Consider the following 20,442-nt stretch of genomic DNA (forward strand, 5'->3'; position numbering starts at 1 on the left):
TTTGATTAATCAGAGCATATGGCCAGCCTCATGGGTACAATGTTGTTATCCTCTATAGCAGAAGCTTTGACTTTAGAATAAGATGGATTGCTTCCATAAGTGCTCATTTAATCTCACATCTGAATGCAGAGTCATTGCTTTATTCTCATGTTAGGAGAATGGACCTTCAGGACTGTGTCATAATTTATCTAACTTTTACCACCACTTATTTCAAAAGTGATCATCTTGGTTTATTATTTATATGTTCTAGGAATACTCCCAGTGTGAGAACTTCATGAACACTGATTATGATAAGAAGATTGTTCTTAAATGGAAATACAACATAGTTCTGTCAATATGATATCTTGATATTTAAAGTGAGGAGTCCAAGCTACAAAGCCTTACAGAAAACTGCCTCATATCATTAGTGTAGAAAGGTCCAATGCCATAACTTTAACTACTGACTCATGTTTGCTTCATGGCCCTGGTTAGTGGTGGCTGAAGAGTAAGATCTGCTGAAAATGTTTAAACCTGTGAAATGCTTCAGTAGAGGCAGCCCTGAACACAAACTCAGTCCTGAGACTAACTGAGCCCAGACTTCACTCTTGTTCCACATGTAAGTGAAAGGGAAACTTCACATGGTGGCCAACCCCAACATTATAAATTACTGAGCTTTGGCACCAGTGCAGAAGTTATTGGAACAGAAAGATTAAGTTTCATGAACCATCCAGCTGACAGAGCTCTTGGGGGTTTCAATGAAAAGTGGTGTGCATTAATCTTCCACAGCTTAGCAGATCTTTAAATTGTTTAGCTAAGAGCACTGGGAGCACAAACATATATGTTTCTGTGTATGCACTCCTCATGCCATCACATCCCCTTGTCAAGCTGGCTTCTTCCAGGAAGAGGATCAATTAGGTCTGTGACCCATGCAGTCATTATGGAGGCCCCAGAGATTTCCAGCAGGGCTGCTGCATCTGTTGTCATTTGTCATGACATCAAATCACAGCAATCTGCTCCATAAACCAATAGAAATACAGACTCATGGCACCAGAAATGATTCTTGCCATCCTGGGTCACCTTGCTCTGTAGCTCACTGGTAACAGGATCAGACTCCTCTGCCTCAGTGCTCCAACTGGGAAATACTGCCAGGTACTGACTGTCCAGGTGGTTCACATCCTTCTGAATTCCCATTTAGTGCATTCTCAGGTGGTTTCTGCTGAGGATTGTAGCTGAACCTCTCTACCATGGGCAGCAGGTGACCCAGAACTAGGTTAAACCAGCTCTGTAAAGATGACATTAATATTTCCCTCTTTAGACAGGTATGAAATTAAGTCACTGCCTCCAAGATTTACTTGTGCCTTGTTTCTTGTTCCATTAGAGTATGGCACCATTTTGAAGGCCCTTTCTACCACCAACAAGAGTCTGAGGAGTTGCTATTTAGAGGAAATGCAGATCCTCCCTGATGGACAACAGGAAGCAATCAAGAGTCTCCAAATCCTACACAGCAACAGGTCACTCTTTGTGGGTCTAAATAATGGAGTGCTAAAAATTCCTTTGGAGAGATGCTCCATGTACAGAACAGAAGGGTAAGTAAATTTGCAGCTCTGATTTATCCCTGCTGAAGTGCATCTCCTGACAGATACATACGTAACAGGAGCAATGAGGATAAGCAAATTTTTGTTTTTGTAAATGTTAATCAGTCCTCTTCAGAAATTAATCATATCTTTACCAAGTAAGGGTTTACAATATTTACTTCTGTTTTTGCTTTTTTAAAAAACATCATATTATAGTGTTGCTTTTATTAAGTCAATGTGTTTTCCTGGTGGTTCTTGTTGGCAGTATGGCTGAGGGTTTTTGAATTTGGGTTGCAGCCAGCTTTTTTTGATTATTGGAGTGATCACCTCTCAAACATAGGATTAGGCAGGAATGGGCTCTGTGGTGACTTGTTATTGCTTTTGGAAATCAATAGTTCATCTCAGCTATGTGTGACACCTCTTACACCTGGATAGATCCTGTACCTTGATTGTACTTTATAAAGGGAGTCAGAAAAATGACTTTTTCTAATTATCTGCCTTGGCTCTAGAGCGGTCTTCTACACAGGACTGTAGAAGGTTTTTGCATCCAAATGGTGCCTCTCCATTTAAGCAGGTGAAAGTGTTATAGCAATTGTTTGAGACAGATGCTCAAATAATCTCACTGGGTGCTGTGGGCATTTGTTTCCATCTCTTGAGAATACTTTTCCTTCTCCTCTCATGCTTTTGCCTTGCTTCCCTCTGTGAGTTTTGTGTGAAACTGATGTCCTCTGTGCTAGACAAGAAGAAGGATTTTGTTAGCAACATTTAAACAGATTCCCTCTTCCATGGCCTACTGCAAGATGTCCCTGTTCTCCTGCCAAAAAAACTGATATAGAAAATGTCACCATAACTTTATTTTCAACAAGTAGAGTTTATCTATCAGCTTGTCTAAGTCCACGTATGTCTAAAACAGACAGGCATAAAAGTGTTTAGTAAGAGAAAACCACAGCTGGAAAATGCCATCCTGTCCTCAACCCTTAAAAGCAGAGATTTTAAAAGGTAGAACATAACAGCTGTCCTTTTCAGGCTGCCCTGTAGTCTCAGTCTGAGAATATTTATGAGTGTATACATATATATGATCCAGTTTCAAGAGAAATGAGTCCTTCCTTTCCTTTCCTAATCTTGAGTTCAGCTTTCCAGTAATTTATAGATGCTGTCCTATTTTCAGCCTGCCCAAGTACTTTGTATGACACTTCCATTAAAATTGAAATGTTGGAGGTTTGCTGAATTGCCTTAAAATGGGGCAAGCAAGAAAAAAGAAGTGACTGGAGAGCAGACAGGTGGGTTATCTCACAGGACCACCATATTTAGATCCTGGAGGCTGCAGAGCAGCCTTGTATAAGTTTATCCCAGCAAAACAAAAACCAGTCCTCACAGAGGTTCCCTTGCCTGCTACTGACCAAATGCAGCCTCAGTTTTATGCAGTATATGGCACTGAGTCCTGGCTGAAATCACTGCAAAGTTTGTGTACCAGCGCTGGGTCTTTTCCCTAAAACAAACTTCCTGGAGGCAATTTGGAGTGAAACAAGAAAACAGCTCAGTTCTTCAGGGTTGGGAGACTCAGATTTTGCCTCCATTGAATAGTTTCATGATAGAAATCAGCAAAACCCAGCCACTGGGCAATAGCAAGGTACATTAGATAGGGTCTTCTGATGGCATGGTGGGGTGTGATGTGGGAGGCCAGAATTTGCTGAATTGGGGTGCTGACCATTTAGTGTTCTTGTGTACATTGCAAATCATCCTTTGCCCTGTCGGTGAGTCTTGTGGAAGGATTGTGCATTTGGAAAAGGGAAGAAAATAATAAGAAAATGTTGGAAAGCCAAGAATTTCCATTGTTTTTTATTTGTTTGAGAAAATGTTTATGATATTTTTATTGCATTTTTTGCTAAGAGTTTGCTTTTTTGGTTTGTTTTTGGTTTTGGGTTTTTGTTGTTTTTTTAGTTTTTGGTTTTTTGGGTTTTCTTTTTGTCTGGAAATTTTCAACTGCAATTTTTTCAGCTGCAGGTGTTGGAAACCTTCCTCCCCTTAGCATCCTGGCTCTGTAGGTGATAAGTCAATTTGACCTCCTTTGTATTTCTTTCAATCCTGAACAGTATCAAAAAGGATATTTTAATTTCCTCCAGTGCATTCCACCTGGCACTTCTCCTGGGCTGTGATTTATTGCTTATTGTTGTGTCTATATTTAATACATGCCAATATTCAGCCACTATGGGAAGGAGGGCTCCCGCCCCTACAACACTCCCTGCTTACTTTTTTGTTGTGCTGTGACTGGCCTCCTTGAAAAGCTCTGGTTTCATCAGCTTTTATAATGTAATTGTTTCGGTGGGATGGCTGGGGAAGCTTGGAAGTGATGGAGAGAATTTGTGCCTCCCAGGCAGGAATACCACATTGTTTGTTGTAGGCTCTGCCTTCTGTTATCAGGAAACTTTTCAGCCTTTTAGATCCTGGGGGCTGATGCCGGTTTATGATTGCTGATAAAGAGCTGTTACCTTCAACCTGCCTTCCTCCTCCTCCTCCCTAGAACAGGCAATCATATCGAGAGAAAACTGACCCTAGCATTGATCCTGACCAGCAATCCTTGCTGCTCTGCTGCTTTAAAACCCCAGGGCCTGCTACCAAGGCTCAGAATTGGGGCAGAGGGAAAACCAGCAGCAAAGGGAAGAGATAGAAAGGGATAAGGACTTCTGCCATCTCCTTTACTGTTTGTTTATTGACACGGCACCAATTTAATCTCTTAAATGGTGACTGGTAACTCAGCCCCATGTCTTGATGTAGTGGGTGTCTGAACAGCGTTTTGTGTGTGCCCACTGACCTGTCTCAGTCTGTCTTTTCAGAACAGCCACTCTTAGCAACGGGGCAATGGTAAGACATCTGTAATGTCAGCTGCCCAAATTTACAGGCTGGACTTGGCTCCAGGAACCTTCCCTTGTGCGTGTGTGTTCCTGGGGTTTGTCTTTCCTGCTCTCTTGAGTGCTGCCGTTCCCCACTCACTGGAGACTCTTAGGAAGATGCCAACATGAGCAAAACCTACAAGCCCTTTGAATAAGCAGAATGTTTTGAAAGTTGCTTTGCTGGGTGATAGTTGGCTGTGCTTGCTACTGAATTTTGCATGGCTTTGAAATCTTTGTAACTTCCCTTCAATTTTCAAATGAGCTTTGATTTTTTTACTTCAAGTTGCCCCCAAGCTTTGGTGAGGAATATTTGAAGAACCAGTACTGCAGCCTTATCACTGACACCACTGTGTCTTTAGAATGTGCCTGAACAAAATCCTGAATCTGAATTTCAGAGAGCTGAGAACCTCAGATCTGCAGCATTATTTTCAAGTAGGATGTATCTATAAGGTGCAATTTAGTAATTTTTTTCAAAGGCTGGGGTGCAGTTACTCATTTTTAGAATTGCAATCAGACAGATAGGAAAATGAAGCTGGTTGTAACAAGGAATAGTTTATGATCTCTTCCTGTTGACTCTTTGCAGCATCAGAACCATGGGCTTCTGAGCACACAGAAACCCTGAGGTGGGCCAAGGATTTTGATTGCACATTTAAATGAGGAAAATAAAATGTTTGGAAATAAGACGAGACAGTCTCTTGAATACCCACCCCTTCTCCAATCCCTGTCCCGAGCAGTTTCTTTTAATGCACTTAATTTTGATATTCATCCCTTCTTCTTTCTCCTTCCATAGTTTTTTTCTGCATAAAACTTGCAGTTAACATGATGCAAGTTGCAGTTTTGCATGTACAGCATGGTTCTGGGGGTAGTTTGGCTTGCCTGTGCTGTCCCTGCCGTGCTGTGGGCACCTCCCAGGTTGTGTCAGTGCCACCTCAGGTTACCTTCATGCCAGTGTGGATCCTCCTGCTTCCAGAGCCAGGTCCTCTTGCATGCAGCTATGACATGCTCTTACCTGAACCCTTGCCTGCTTTTTGACCTGATTGCCAGAATTTGCTCTTGAGTCATGGTGAGGTTTTGCCTTCTTGCTTGGCCTAAATTCTTCTGCACATCCCCTCCAGCCATGGTACTTAATGCAAAGCTGGCAGAAATGACTCAGCTGACAAGGACTCTTATTTGCTGACTTGATATCTGTGAGAGAAGCACAGCTCACCTCTAAATAGCTCTGGGCCAGTGATCAGACAAACTAAGTACATATAGGTGAGTAACTCCTGAAATGGCTCCAGGGAGTTTTTGGAAGAAAAGGGTCAGCAGCTACACTGAAGAAGCAGAGAGTTTTCTGCTCACTTTGTCTCTCCCCAAAGTGGAACTGTAGCTCCAAGCACGATCAGTGTATCACGTCCACCTATGAGGTGTTTGAGATACCATGTGGAGGATTGCTTTGGAGTTTATGTAATGTTCTTCTTTTTTTTTTTAACCTTATATGATGTAAAATCCTCTGTAACAAAGGAGTGAAGCACTTGAATATAGGATTCTAAAACCTGAATTACAGCATTACCATATTTCAGGACTAAAGCTATTGGGGAATTTGTTTGGAGAAATAACATAGTCTGGGAAGAGGCATAAAAATTTTCCAGTTCGGGGGAAGGATTTAATTGAATACAGGCTGGAAATCCTCTTACTTCTTCATCAGAATGATGATAGTTCCTTGAAGGACAAACAATGAACTATTGTTGGATAAAAAGAAAAATGTTTTAAAAGGTAGGGGAGGGAACAACAGGGACACTTGCTCAGTGGAGCCCAGCATTCAGCAGATCGCTGAGGCAACACTAATGGCCAGATTGTTCATCAAAGATCTTGAAAATCCAACACCTTTTTCTTAGCTAAGGCTGTTGAAAATCTGGCCCAGATTTTGTTTTGAAGATCTTCTGCCTAAGAGTTTAAAAAAATATTCAGCACATTGAATATCCATTTAAAAATAGAGGCAAAAGGAAAGGTAACAGACTACAAAAATGTGATAAAGCTTAATCATTAATTTCCATCTGTTCTGGCTGATATGGCCTCTCCACAATTAAGGGAATTAGCTAATTATTGTATCACCAATAATGCTGAAAAGCTTTGGAAGACTTCATAGGCAGAAAGGAGAGTGCTCAGCCCAATGTTTTGTCATCCACAGTATCCAATAATACATCGGAATAAATCACTAAACATCTGGTTTGACATTCTGGTTGCATTTAAGAAAATAGCGAGACTCCCACTGACAGAGAATGAAGACATCAAACAGAACCATGATCACTAAAGCTCTTGGAAAGAATGAAGTTTGTAGATGAAATGGATCTGTGTTCTTTAAATAGAAGTACAAAATTATACCATTTTCTCTATCCTGACAACACATTTGCATCTGCTGTAGCAGGCAATTACTCCCATTTTCTTTAATGTAGCTGTTTATATATGTAAAGTTAAGCGCATCCATACCATTTGCAGGATATGGACCTCTAAGGTTTGAAGGGATGGTGAGGTCTAAGGAACGTGGCTTTCAGAACAGCAGTCAAAGAGCTTCACTTGAATGGTCTGGGAAAGAGACGTGTCTGAAATTGGAAATAAAAAGCAGCCAAGGCTAAGCTGGAGCATGTTTCCTGTAAGATGCCAGAGAGATTGGTTTTCAGTTTCATCTTATTTGACATTATCTTTAATGACATGGAAGAAAGAAAATAGCATACGTTGTAGATGGCATTTGAGTATGAAGGAATCACAAATAACAGTGAGGAGAGAAATGCAGTGCAGGGGCAGCAGGAAAAGCAGCAAGAGGCTGAATTTGAGGAATAAGCCTGTGCTGAGATTTCTGGTGTGTATGTTCCTGAAAAAGAGAGAGGATACAAAATATGAAAGGACTCTGCTCCCAACCACAGGAATTATTACATTTTTTCTCATTTCTACTAAATGCCCAAACCAGTGACATGTATTATATTAATTTTAAGCAGCCTGTACACTTTCAGGCTCCCACTTTTAGTTCTGAAGTCTGGAAATGACCCTGAGTGAACAGAAGGGGAATTTAGCAGTAGCTGGAGTCCAGAGTAATACAATTGCTGAAACAGACAAAAGTCACTTCAGAAGAAGCCAAACAAAATCAGCTGATTTCAGGACTCACTTCCTTTTGTCTCCTTCCTATCATGACTAGGTTGCCAATTCGTTTTGGGTTTGCCAGGAGGGAGGACACAGGTTGAGCATGCCAGAGCTTTTATTTGCTCCTTATTTTTAAAGCATCCTGCCAACAGGGCTTAGGAACAGTTTAGTGTATGGATCCTTATACCTCTAGGAGGGTGGCTGTAGGCCAGCTCAGATCAATGCTGTCTAAAAGTCATTACCATCTGATGCCTGCTAGGTGGGTTGTGTGAAATTACTTTCAACACAGCGGCAACTGACAGGAAAGCGTGTTGTTTTCTTGGAATATGTTATGTTAGGATGACATCAATGCTATTGTTATACAAACAAGATTAATAACTAAAGCTACCAGCAAGCCCCAGGGCAGATATCCATTGCATCTGTCAATTCTTGCCATTTGCTACTATTATGTCATAAGATTTGTATTCTAGGCAATGGTCACATTCAGTAACGTGGTTCCTGATGAAAGGGTCTGCAGTCTTACTGCTGCTGTGGCTGGTTTTCTTCTTGTCTCAAGCTTCAGGCAGAATTTGCAGGATAAAACATAAATGTGTCCAATATTAATACTGAATTAATGTATTGCTACAGATGCATCATTAACTTTTTATCAGGAGATGTGCTGTCTTACCTGTTTGGGGAAGAGGAAGTATCTGGAGTCAGAGCAAATTTAGTTTTGCTGGTTCTAGTTTAAAATTGAAGTACATATAAATGCGTAAAATATGTATGGGTTATAGAAAATGTAATATTGTACAGTCTGGTATCTTCTATCAAGATATTAAGTGTTGTAGAACTATTGGAACACTCCAGTCCTTAAGAGGTAAAGCTGGATTTCAAGTATATCCATTTAGTTAAGTGATGTTCTCTTGTTAAAAAGAGGAATGAACATTGTTTGATGGTGTTATTATAATTACATGGGAAGAAGCACTGGAGAATATGTAGTAGGACCATTTTGCCCCTTATACAGTGTTAAAATATCCCTGCATTAGAAGGCAGATGTATTTGATCCTCAGGCTGTAATGGATGATCTAATATTTATTTGACTTTTCCAAGATACATCAATCTACAAAGGCTCTATTCAGTTTAATCTGCATCTTGTTGAGCAGAAAATAATTACCCAGATCTTAACAAAATCTAACTTTCACAAAGGATCTGCTTCAATATGGATTACTTTGTGCAGCCTAGGTGACAACTGTAAGCTATTTTCAGGTTTCTTTATCACACTGCTTTCTAAGTTTTCTGCCTTTGCAATTTTCTTTCCCATCCTAAGTTCCCATTTTAGTTTAACTTGTGTTCTTAAATCATCAGCGTTTTGCAGAGGCTACATAAAGCACCTGTCTGCGTCTCATGTAGTGGATTTGCTCTTGCCTAAAGCCACCCTTTGCCTGTCTCCACCCACACCACCAAACTACAGCAATTTGCACACAGAGGTCTCAGATCTACAGCCACAGAGCAGGAGCACAGGAGCAGAGCATATCTTAATGTGACAGCTGCCTCCAGACAGTGACTGACACAGGGCAGGGACAGGGAGTAACACTTGAGTGCACTGATTTGCCCAAGCTGCCTTTCCAAAAGGATGCCTGGTCCCCTCTGCCTCTTCCCATATGGCAGCCCTGGGGAGCATGTTTTCTTAAGGCTCAAAAGCCTGCCGAGGCTTGGAAACGGTGCTGCTTTGCAACCCAGACAAACATGCCCTGCATTCAGGAATTCCTTCTGGCTATTCCTTTCATTAGGACTTCAATAGTATCTGAGTTTTCTTGTGGATGAATGATCCTGTCACTGGTAGTCAGAGACCCTCTGTACTTTTGTTTTTATTAGAGGTCAGTTTTGTTTGGCACAGTGACAAGAGTTTCTAAAAGTGTTCATGAAGGAACACTCCTTTTTTTTACTAATCTGCTTTACTAATGTAAACATAAATCCAGATTTAATCAGAGATGGCATTAATCTTCATGTTTGAATAAATGGAATGTTGTTGTATTTCACAGCTTTAAAAATATAAATAAATTGCTATCCAATAAAGAAGTCACTGTTGCTAGAAGATGATGGAATGGGATGTCAGAAAGTAAGAAATTGAATAGTTGTGTAGCTTGTGCGAGGCCATAATCTATAAACCTCAATCGATTAAAGTGATATTGAAAATGGTAGGCCAGAAGGTGAACTCTAGCAAGAGTTTCCCTGATGTGGAAAAGAAAACGAGATAAAACTGCCTGAAAATCCTGTCTATTCACTGCTCTTTTTTAATAAGTAATGTGTTTGGCTCATAAATGGACTTCAGTTTTGGAGGTTGCTTTACACTGTGGCTTTTATTTATGCATTCAAAACAAATCATGTGCAAAGCAGCAATCACTGATGCTAAGCATGTGTGGGTGATAAATGACACATACACATTTCAGCTTCTCTGCCTCTGCATCCAGTATCACATGCCAAAATACCAAACCCTGCCTGTCCAGATTAACATCAACTGCACCGCTCACAGTGGTGCTACCTGTGAGCTGCAGTATGCTCTTCCCAAGCAGAGCCCTGCTCCACAAATAGCCCTGTGAATTCCTTATGTAGTATGTGGCTACTGGTCTTGAGGAAAGGGCAGTAACATCTGGCATGGAATATGTTATATTCACCAACTGAGAAATGAAGCTGCTACTTGACCAGCATCTGACTGAAGCAGCTCAGTTCCACTTGGCTTCTCTTCTCATGGGGAAAGATAATGAATTTGTACAGATCACTAACTCATTTCTGCAGTTTGAATTTTTAAAGGTACAAAATTAGAGGTATTTGTTAGAATGTCTGGTGCTTTTTTTCCCTTTATAATCTTATTTTCTTAAACCACAATCATCCTTTTGATTCTCATTTTTCTCATTTCATGCCATCTGGCTTTAGGGAAGACAGAAGTCCACTCTTCCTTGCACAGGCTATTGAGGTTGTCAGTAATTATGATTCAGTTGGCTGGAAGTTAATATGGTTTTTTGTTTAGTTCATCCCTTCTGCAGGTTGCTAGCAATGGACAGTAAGCTAACCTTGTCAAGAAATGCCTGTCTGCCAAACACAGCCTCATGCTTACAACTAACTCAGCTAAAAACTCTTTATTGCTTGCAAAGGGCTGTTCCCTCACAGGTAACCATTCTAAGAGTGAAACAAACCAGTGTGGAATTGGAATTCAGAGATCTTATCCCCAAAAGAGTGAGGAGCACTCCTGTGCTGCCCATGCTCCTGAGATGCTGAGCATGGATGAAGCTTGCTCAGTGCCTTGCAAGATCAGAGTTATAGATGTTTGCACTGCACCAGTGGATGTGCCTCTGATGGACTGATTGGTGATGTCCATGGGGTCTAAAGAACCAGGTACAGGGACAGTTCTTGTGTCTCCCTGACAAATGGGACCTTCACTGCAGGTTCCAAGCTCGTGACTGAAAACACAGAACTGTCTCCTGATGCAGTGAGGTTCTGTGAGCAAACACAGTTTGGGAAGGAACTTCTCAGCCTTTGGCTCTAGAGCCCTGTCTCTGCACATCATCATGTCCTGCCGTTCCATTCCTATTTGCTATTAGTCATAAAAAAAAAGGAGTGATAAAAAGTTAAATGAAAGAGCGGAAATGAAAACTGAGAGAGTAAGCACAACCTAGCAGATGAAAGGAGCAGAGTTCTTAGTTGTAAATATTTCAAATTAGTTTTGTGGCTCTTGGTGCAAAATGGCATTTTTATGTGTGTTCTGTCTGGTAGTAAGAATGGAAAGAGGCTATAGTAATTCTGTCTTTCCTTTGGTCTGTCAAAGCCTAACTTCTTGGATCTGGTTCCATTGATTTGATGACTCATTTTCAGTCTAAAGTTTTAACTTTCAGAGAAAAATGACCAAAAGATGAGGTTGTCGAGACCCAGAGCAAATTTCCCCATTAAATTAGGAATGAAAAACTTTTAAAATACAGATGGTTAAGCTTTAATGAAGATTCTGAAAGAAGATGTCATTCAGAACATTACCAAAAAAAAGGGATCTTGGGCAGCATCAGCATACTGGAAGCAGAAGCCTTTTTACAGCACATACCATTAGTGAAGGCTCAGCACACAGAGTGTCAAAGACCATATAAAAACTCTTTTGAGTCATAGGTAAGAGTTTCCATTGACTTTAATGGGCTGTGGATAGTGTCCCTCTTGCAGAGTCCTAATCCTTTTTGTCATCCCTGCTGTAGAATAATTGCAACAGCCAACAACAGGGAGCCTTACAGCTCCCAAACAGCAGGCAGCAGGTGAGCTCTTATGAGCAAGATCTTATTTTCATGCAAATGACCTTAGTAAGTGAGAATGAGGAACTGGAGAAAAAAAACACCTTGAATAGGAGACACAAATGGAATTGTTTTTCAATTGAACTTTTCAGTGTATGTCTTTATGCCTCACACAACGCTTTATTGTGAGGCAGTGAATTAAAATTAATTACTATTGATAGTAATGCCCTATCAAAATAAATCCAACCTCTTAGACATCTGTCAGGAGGTTCCAAGGCCTCACTGAATGTGAGGTTACTAGATGGCCAGAGGGAAACAGGGCATGGGCCATGTAGTGTCATCATCATCATCATCATCATCATCATCATCATCATCATCATCTGACTTTCACAAGCATCCCACTTTGTAGGATTTCATTAAGTCATCAGCAGTAAGAGAGTCAGTGTTAACCTGCTATGCTCAGGTAGTCTTCTGAGATAATGGGAATTATCCCTGGGATATTCCCTCTGCCCCTGGGAATTGTGGTGGGAGACGACAGAACAGTGTCTCATTAGTTCCTTGAGGCATTCCCAGCCTGCTACTGAGGAGACTGAAGTGAAATGTTCCCTTTATGTACAGTACAAAACCTGGGCAACTTCTGCCAGTGGCAGAAGTCCCATTGCCTTTGAAGCATCAGAATTGCGTTGTTGTATGTAAACTCCTTCGTATCTTATTTCACAGTATTTACATGCTGCCCTGCAAGACTGCAGGCCCTGTGGCCTCTGTGAGATTTTTCAGCAGTATCATAATACAAAATGGTATTTACATGTAAACATTTCAATTTATTTTGTGTTATGGGCACAGGGAAATGCTGTGATATCTTTGCATTTTCCACACCATGGTGCCTGATCTACTTAGAATGACAGTGTACTTCTGAAACATTTTGATTTGGGTATGCATGTGTGCTTGCATATATTTGTCTTTTGGTATGTGCTTGCTGATGTGGTTTTATCTTTTAATGACATAAACAGGGATATATATATTCTAAAGATATTGGAAGGGTATAAATTAGGATGGCTTTTGAAATGTTCACTAGAAGTATTTACCAGAAATGTCATTTTCCTGCATTATGTACATTGTAATGCTTTCTCTTGCTTAAAAAAGGGAAAATATGGGATAAATTTTGTGTAAGTAAATACATTTCTCCTCACCATAAGTGTATTACTGTTACCTAATAAAACAGGTTTCTCACCAGAGCTGAGGCAGATGAGTGTGCCCTGAGTCCTGAAGGGATGCAGACAGCATAGCTATTTTGTTTTTAGATTTCAAATGGTTTTGAGGGTCTGCCATGAGATGAGGAGAAGTCCCAGGCTGTGATGTTTGTTAAATTATAGAGTGTGTGTTTTGACAGCCCAGCAGAGCTCAGGCTGAGTATAGGAACTCATTATACCCCAGATGTAGAGCACAGGGCTGGCTGCAGCACCCGGCCACCAGGGCTCTGCCATGCTGGCATTTCCCAGTGCCCATCACCAGGGTCTGACATGCAGACATTTCCCAGTGCCTATCACCAGGCTCTGCCATGCCAGGCATTTCCCAGTGCCCATCACCAGGGCTCTGCCATGCCATGCCAGGCATTTCCCAGTGCCCAACACCAGGGCTCTGCCATGCCAGGCATTTCCCAGTGCCCATCACCAGGGCTCTGCCATGCCAGGCATTTCCCAGTGCCTATCACCAGGCTCTGCCATGCAGACATTTCCCAGTGCCCATCACCAGGGCTCTGCCATGCAGACATTTCCCAGTGCCCATCACCAGGCTCTGCCATGCCATGCCAGACATTTCCCAGTGCCCAACACCAGGCTCTGCCATGCCGGCATTTCCCAGTGCCCATCACCAGGCTCTGCCGTGCAGACATTTCCCAGTGCCCATCACCAGGGCTCTGCCATGCCATGCCAGGCATTTCCCAGTGCCCAACACCAGGCTCTGCCGTGCAGACATTTCCCAGTGCCCATCACCAGGGTCTGCCATGCAGACATTTCCCAGTGCCCATCACCAGGGTCTGCCATGCAGACATTTCCCAGTGCCCATCACCAGGCTCTGCCATGCAGACATTTCCCAGTGCCCATCACCAGGGCTCTGCCATGCCAGGCATTTCCCAGTGCCCATCACCAGGCTCTGCCATGCTGGCATTTCCCAGTGCCCATCACCAGGCTCTGCCGTGCCAGGCGTTTCGCAGGGCTCATGGCAGCTGTGCAGCTGGGTTGCTGACGGCCCATCTGCTGGAGGTCACAGCAGTGGCAGGGGAGCGCGGGCTGTGATTCAGTGAGTGCTCTGTGAGGGATCCAGAGCCGGCTGCTCCCAGCCAAGAGCAGCCCATTTGCTCCATGACATCCATTATGGCAGTGCCAGCAGAGTGGTCAGTGCCTAACTGGGCTATGCTGCAGCCTGCAGAGTGGCTGAGGGCTGCAGCACAGAACATACGGAGATGATTTCCTGAATTTATGCAGCACATGTTTTCCTATAAATTAAATTCAGAGAAAATGTGTATCGTAATAGGGTGATGCTCGCAACAGCCTTCCCCGTTATGAATTACAATGACCTCTCTCAACTCGCTGGGTGCCCAGTGAAATGGCTTCATGCAATTGGAACAATCGTGTATGTGGTGTCAGGGTGTGAACAATAGTGTATGTGGTGTCAGGGTCTGAAAGCCTGACCAAAAGGCTCTCTGAAGAAAAGCAGGGCCTTCCCCCGTGCCCCCTGCCTGCCTCTCCACTGCTTCTCTTTTTGTACCTTTGAGAAGTGCCCGGTTTCCTGCCGAGGTGCCGAGGTGCCAGGAGCCGGGCAGATGCCCCAGCGTGGCTCAGTGCTGAGCTGGGTGCAGCCCGTGCGGGGCGCAGCTCAGGCACAGGCAGCTGCGGCTGCGGCCCCCTCGCTCCCTGCGTGAGTGAGGGTGCGCCTTGCCAAAACAGCAGGACGGGGGTCTTTAGCCAAAGTAATGAGCAAAGCAGCACATGTCCCTTCTGTGTCCTTGACTGAGGATCCCAAGTCAATTTCTAGGTAAATATTTGATGTTCTGTTGCCTGAGGCTGGGGTAAAATCATCTTTGCCTTTGCCTTGGGTATGCTGAAGCAACTGAAGGAAAAATACAGTAGAGACAGTCGTTGTAACCACTTTCCTAAAGCATGAAAAAGAAGTTATGTTCCTTACAACTCTGTGTGTTAAATCTTTAGCAGAGGAAATCTTTAGGAGTAGAGCAACCTGGAAACTCATAATTAAAATATAAATGTGTCTGTGTAAGATATATATAAAGCAATGAGTACCAGACATCAAAACAATCCGGGGTTTGCTTTGGGACAAATCACTGTGGAGTCAGTACAGACTAATAGAGTGTGTGCTTTTTCATTTGCAGCTGATTACAGGCTAATAGGATTTCAAAGATTTCTGGGAGGGAACAGTTCACATCTCATTGCATTTGGGGGGGGGGGGGGTGGTTGATGTTTCGTTAATCATACTGATACCTTGCCTTAGAACACATTTTATTACTCTCCTGTTTAGCTTCTCAAACTGAATCTTTCCCTTCAGTCCCTTGCTGCTGTCTAATTGGCAGTTTTCAAGTCATTTGGGATTTTTTGAAAGATCTTATCAGCCTTTTGCATGATAGAAGAGAATGGATCAGAGGGATTAAAATTGTGTTGTGAATCTTTTTAGGTTTAGTCCTCTCTTTGTCTTTCATTAATACATCCATGATGTGGCTTGCACCTTTATATTTTCTTAATGAAAATTAACAATTTGAAAGCAACTCATGGGAGCAACCAATACAGCTGAATTTTATTGATACAGACGACTTCTGTGACTGATCTTCACTGTTTAGTGGCAGTAATAACCCTGGATATTTTTGTTTAGCAGCTCACATGTTGGGAACACACACTTAGCCTGTAAATATGGATTCAGGAGGAAAATGAATACGGCAGTGTTCAAAGCAGCCAAAAGCTTAGAAATAATGTTCTGCTGTGACTTTTCCAAACTGACATCTTGATGCTGGGATTATAAATGAAACCATTGTTCCAGCAAAGACCAAGACTAATAGAAAGCCTTTATTACCAGTCCATTGGCTAATTCTGCTTGTCTAACCCCTTCAGATGGACACAGTGTCAGAAAACATCGTCACAGAGGTCGCTTTGTATGAGATTTGGCCTGCTGTGTGATTACAAGGGGGCTCAAAGATATCTCAATGACAAGTGTTCTTTGACTAAAATTTGTAAAGTCATTTTCTTTCCCAAGGCCTTGGAGAAGAGTGAAGTGATTTTTAATCTACAGCTTCTATGAGTGATATTTGCTTTGTGTCCTATCACCCTTCCATTCATTTTTTCCCCCTTCCAAGCAGGTAAACCTCTGCGTAAAGAAATTGTTTCTTCTGCTGAGCCTCGGTGTGGTTGACAGCTGTCACATACAAGGACTATACTTGAATACATGTATTTAGAGCTAGGCAGTCTTAAAGGGCTTTAATCTTTTGTCTTTGCACATGCAGGGAATGCCTGGGAGCCAGAGACCCTTACTGTGGCTGGGATAGCAAGCAGAAGCGATGCACCACCATTGAGGACAGCTCCAACATGAGCCTCTGGACCCAAAACATTACTGAGTGCCCAGTAAGTGGAAGGAGTGGAAACAGTTTATATATACTAATGTGTGCATGTGTGGAAGGGGGAGGTGTGGCAGCCTGAAGAGGTCTGGCTGTTCTAATCTGACTCCAGCAGACCTGAGACCAAATCTATATGATATTGCAAAGAGATGGCCTTTTTTCCTGTTCCTGGTCTCCAAGAGATGTGTATAGAAAAGAAGTGTCTCTTCTTGAATCAGTTTGATTTAACTCTCCAGCTCCCTTCCCAGCCACCCACCCCTCCCTGCTGACAATACCCAGTTCCTGGCTGTGCTCCCCAGAAACTGTCTGGCTGAGTATAATTCCTGCTGCTTGAACTGTACCTCCAAGATGGCTGGGAATGAAAAGGCAGTCTTGTTAAATAAATTGAGGGTGGAGGAAAAATTGTCATTAATGCTCATTGTTATTATCTAGCATCAATTAGCATGTTAATTCTGCTAGGTCCAGTAGATAGGGAGAGAGGAGTGGATGGGTTATATCTTCAGTACGTTATTTCTGTCTGGAGGTGCTGGGATGTTTATTCCTCTTATCTTCCTTACTCTAAAGATATTTTCCCAGGAAATATTAGTCATTACTTCAATCCATCCTCAGCTTGGCAGGCTTGAGTTTTTCACTGCTGGATTCAGAGACTTGTGTGTTTATAACCCTCCTGTGCTGAACTGGGATGCAGTGCTTCTTGATTGCCCATGCTGTTATCTCATCCTGCTTAATGCCTGTGTCTGTTGATAGGTGTGTGAGGTGTTAATCCTCTAGTTTGAACATGTCTGCTGTGGTGCACACTAGGGAACAAACTACTCCAAGTCATTGTTTCAAGGTCATAAAAATCCAATGCAGAATATTCAGGAGTTTGGCTGTTCTTGGGGTGCTAGTTTTACATTTGTTTTAACATTCCATTGTGGTTTATTTTCTGTGTAGATGCTCCTATTCTGTTACATATATCAGCCTTGTGCTCTTTGACTGACAGGCTGCCAAGCTGTTTAAAATCCACATGCGAGTGCTTCTTTTTTCTTTAACCCCTGCCACTCACTGGATCGAATTGACACTGACACGGAGTGGGACAGCTCATTTAAGCACCTGCATCAGCAATATTCAAGTATTTCCTTGTATTCAGTGCAGGACAAAGGTCATGGTCATCAGAAGTAAGGGTCTAGAACAGCATGTACAGATGAGCACTGAAAGGGAAGGGGAATATAATGAACCAATGCCAAACTTCATTCCTGCAAAAGACCTGTCCGAGTGTTTAGTTGGATGAATTACTTTCATAAGAAGCCCTGGCTTTTCCCACCCTCCTTTTCTGGGCTGAGCACCAGGCACTCAGCTGTGCTGGTACAGCTGTATGTGAGATCACAGTCAAGTGTGAAATGGTGTAGATTAAAAGCACCCCTCCCAAATAAACTTTTCCTAACCCAGCTCATGTCAGTGAGTTCTTCTGCAGCCTAGCCCACAAACAGATGTCCTGGCACTGCTGAGAGACTGGCATTCAGCAACTTTTAAAGCCAGAACTGGCATATAATTGAATTATATCCTATATGGGCCAGGCATTCGTGTGAGTCAACCACAACACTAACACAACTTGACTGCTGCTCTTGTACAAACAGGCTTGTTCAAGTCTGAACATCTTTGTACAGCACTACATTGTGCCACAGATCCTCACTCTCCACAGCTTTCATATTAAGGGACTTTAGATAGAGGCTCAATCATGCAGTGTTAACATAATACATTGGGTATTGGTTACTGCATGGTATTTCTAGATAACGTCCAGAATCTCCATTTTAACATTAAGAAATGGTAGTACACAAATTCCACAAACTAAACTGTTCTTTCATGTATGTGCCCATACTTTACTGGGGAGTCCTGATACAGGATTGTACCTGCTTTCCTGGGAGAAGGGAGTGAGGTGCACTTTGTTTTTAGAAAAACAGATGCATCCTGTTTTGTGATATCTTACTGATGCCAACATAAGCCACCTGCAGGAAAGGGGTGGATTTAACTAATAAATTCTTAGCCAAGCTCATGGTGTCACTGTTGAAGGTAGTTGGCAAGTCAGGAATTGAGTATTCCCAGTAAAGTGTACCATCCTCCTTATCCTGAGCCAAACAGTGATCTTCCTCCCAGGTTTTCATCCCAGTCCCACTTTGTGTTTCCAGCAAACCCCTATTTTAGTCATATTGCGGTGTTCCATGCTACCTCATTTTCTTGCTATCACTGGCAGTTTCCCTACTCTGTTTTTGTGTCTTGTACCCTGCTGTCAATTCGTGTGCACTCAGCTGCTCAGACTCAGAGCTGCAGTGCCCAGGGTGATCCTGCTCTGGCCCACACTGAAGCACCTCCAGTGCACAGAGGAGGCTTTGGGTGTTAGGATTAAAATCTTTGAATCTCTGAAAACTGAATTTTTCCCATGTCCCAATGATTTTATACCCTGGACAGTTTTGAATGGCTTTTCACAGGAATTGCAATAAGATGTTACAAGGACATAAAGTTCAGTTCCTTGCTCTGAGCACTAGTTTGTTTCAAGGAAAATAATGCTACTTATGGGCAGTCTTTTCTTCTAGATTTGATTTTATAAATGAAACTTTGCAAGAATTTTCAGCTTTCATCAAACAGCTAACATGGAAACTTCCAGATTAAGTAACTAAAGTTTGGCAAAATTATAAGCAGTTGATATCTGAATCTCAAGGTAAAGAAGAGATTAATTGAAAGAACAAGGAGTTCTTCCAGTCTTACCTGTAATATCGGAATAAACATAGAAAATATCCTGGCAGCAGAGATTAGGAGTGGTCAGTCTGAATTTTTAGATCCTGCACATGAGCTTTTAGATTCTACAAGGAAGAGAAAAAAAAAAAATGAGGCCTTTGGTGTATGACAGTTTATAAAAGACAAGTATTCCAGAAATGGCAATATTGTCAGGTGAGAGAAAGGCATTTGATCAGATGTGTTTTTAAAGATGTCCTCTCTATCTGATGGGCACTGTGTAGGGTTCAAAGGATTTGCCTTGTAAAGGTATTCCTAAAAAAGATCAGTGCATATGGGGTTTTATCCCACTTCCTAAGTTTGCTCTTTTGAAGATATTTTTGTGGATTAAAGATGGAATGATAATCCATATATAATTTCTTAAGTATAAAATCTTCCCACACTCACAGTATGACATGTTTATAAATCTCAGCATTTTGGTTATGGTTGCTTATTTGTTTAATTTTTGGGTTGTTTCCCAGTATCGCTTATGAGCCAATGATTATTTACTAGCTTTTTTTTTTTTTTAATTGATGCCACGGGCCATATCATCCCATTGATTTCTGAACAGAACTCCCTGCTGGAATCAGCAAGGCTATCTGGCTCAAAAATTAATAGAAATGATCCAATACTTGGATTATGACTTTTGTAAGGCAGGAGGAAAAAGGAAATAAAAATCTACTATTAAATATCTCAAAGTATTTTGACTCCCCCCCTCCAATTTCTAGAAACCCAACTGTATTGATTTATAAACAATGTTTAAAACAGCAAATTCAACAACAACAACAAAGCTCAGTTGTCTCCTCTGTGGGCATCTTGCCTTGAAACCTTCAGCCCAGAGCAAATTTTTACTACTACATGATAATCTATTGCAAACAAAGGCTTACAGTAGATGCCTAAAACCCCCAGCTGCAGTGAGAAGTGCAGGATCAGGTCTAAATTGCTTCCATGCCACTGCTGCATATTTTTGATGGGTGAAAGGGGAAGATGACAACCCACCAGAGGTACATTCGGAGTGTTTGACATAGTGCCAATCTTGGAGAATAAGCACAGAGCAGCATGTTTCAGAGGATGAATGCTGGAAAGCACTCATCCCGTGGCTGTGGTTGGCTCCCTGCATGACTCCTGGGCAGGCTCACAGACCCCCTGTGCCTCAGTTTACTTGTCTGTAAAGCAGGGACAATCATTCCCCTGCTGGAGCAGCCCAGGGGACTGATCCTGCTGGCAGCAGATCTCAGTGGAGCATGGCACTGTGGGGTAGCTGGCTCAGA

General features: G+C 42.2%; 1 protein-coding gene across 5 annotated transcripts in view; it reads left to right on the plus strand.

The window, feature by feature from the left end:
• Window positions 1–20,442, plus strand: part of SEMA5B (semaphorin 5B) — a 269,841-nt gene that overhangs the window by 210,225 nt on the left and 39,174 nt on the right. For all 5 annotated transcript variants that reach the window (XM_021526077.2, XM_021526078.2, XM_021526080.2 and 2 more), the window contains 2 exons: window positions 1,358–1,565; window positions 16,313–16,430. In XM_021526077.2, the coding sequence (XP_021381752.1) occupies window positions 1,358–1,565; window positions 16,313–16,430 (326 nt within the window). The remainder of the gene's footprint in view (window positions 1–1,357; window positions 1,566–16,312; window positions 16,431–20,442) is intronic.

This window comes from Lonchura striata, chromosome 8, assembly GCF_046129695.1.
Source record: "Lonchura striata isolate bLonStr1 chromosome 8, bLonStr1.mat, whole genome shotgun sequence".
Classification (NCBI taxonomy): domain Eukaryota; kingdom Metazoa; phylum Chordata; class Aves; order Passeriformes; family Estrildidae; genus Lonchura; species Lonchura striata.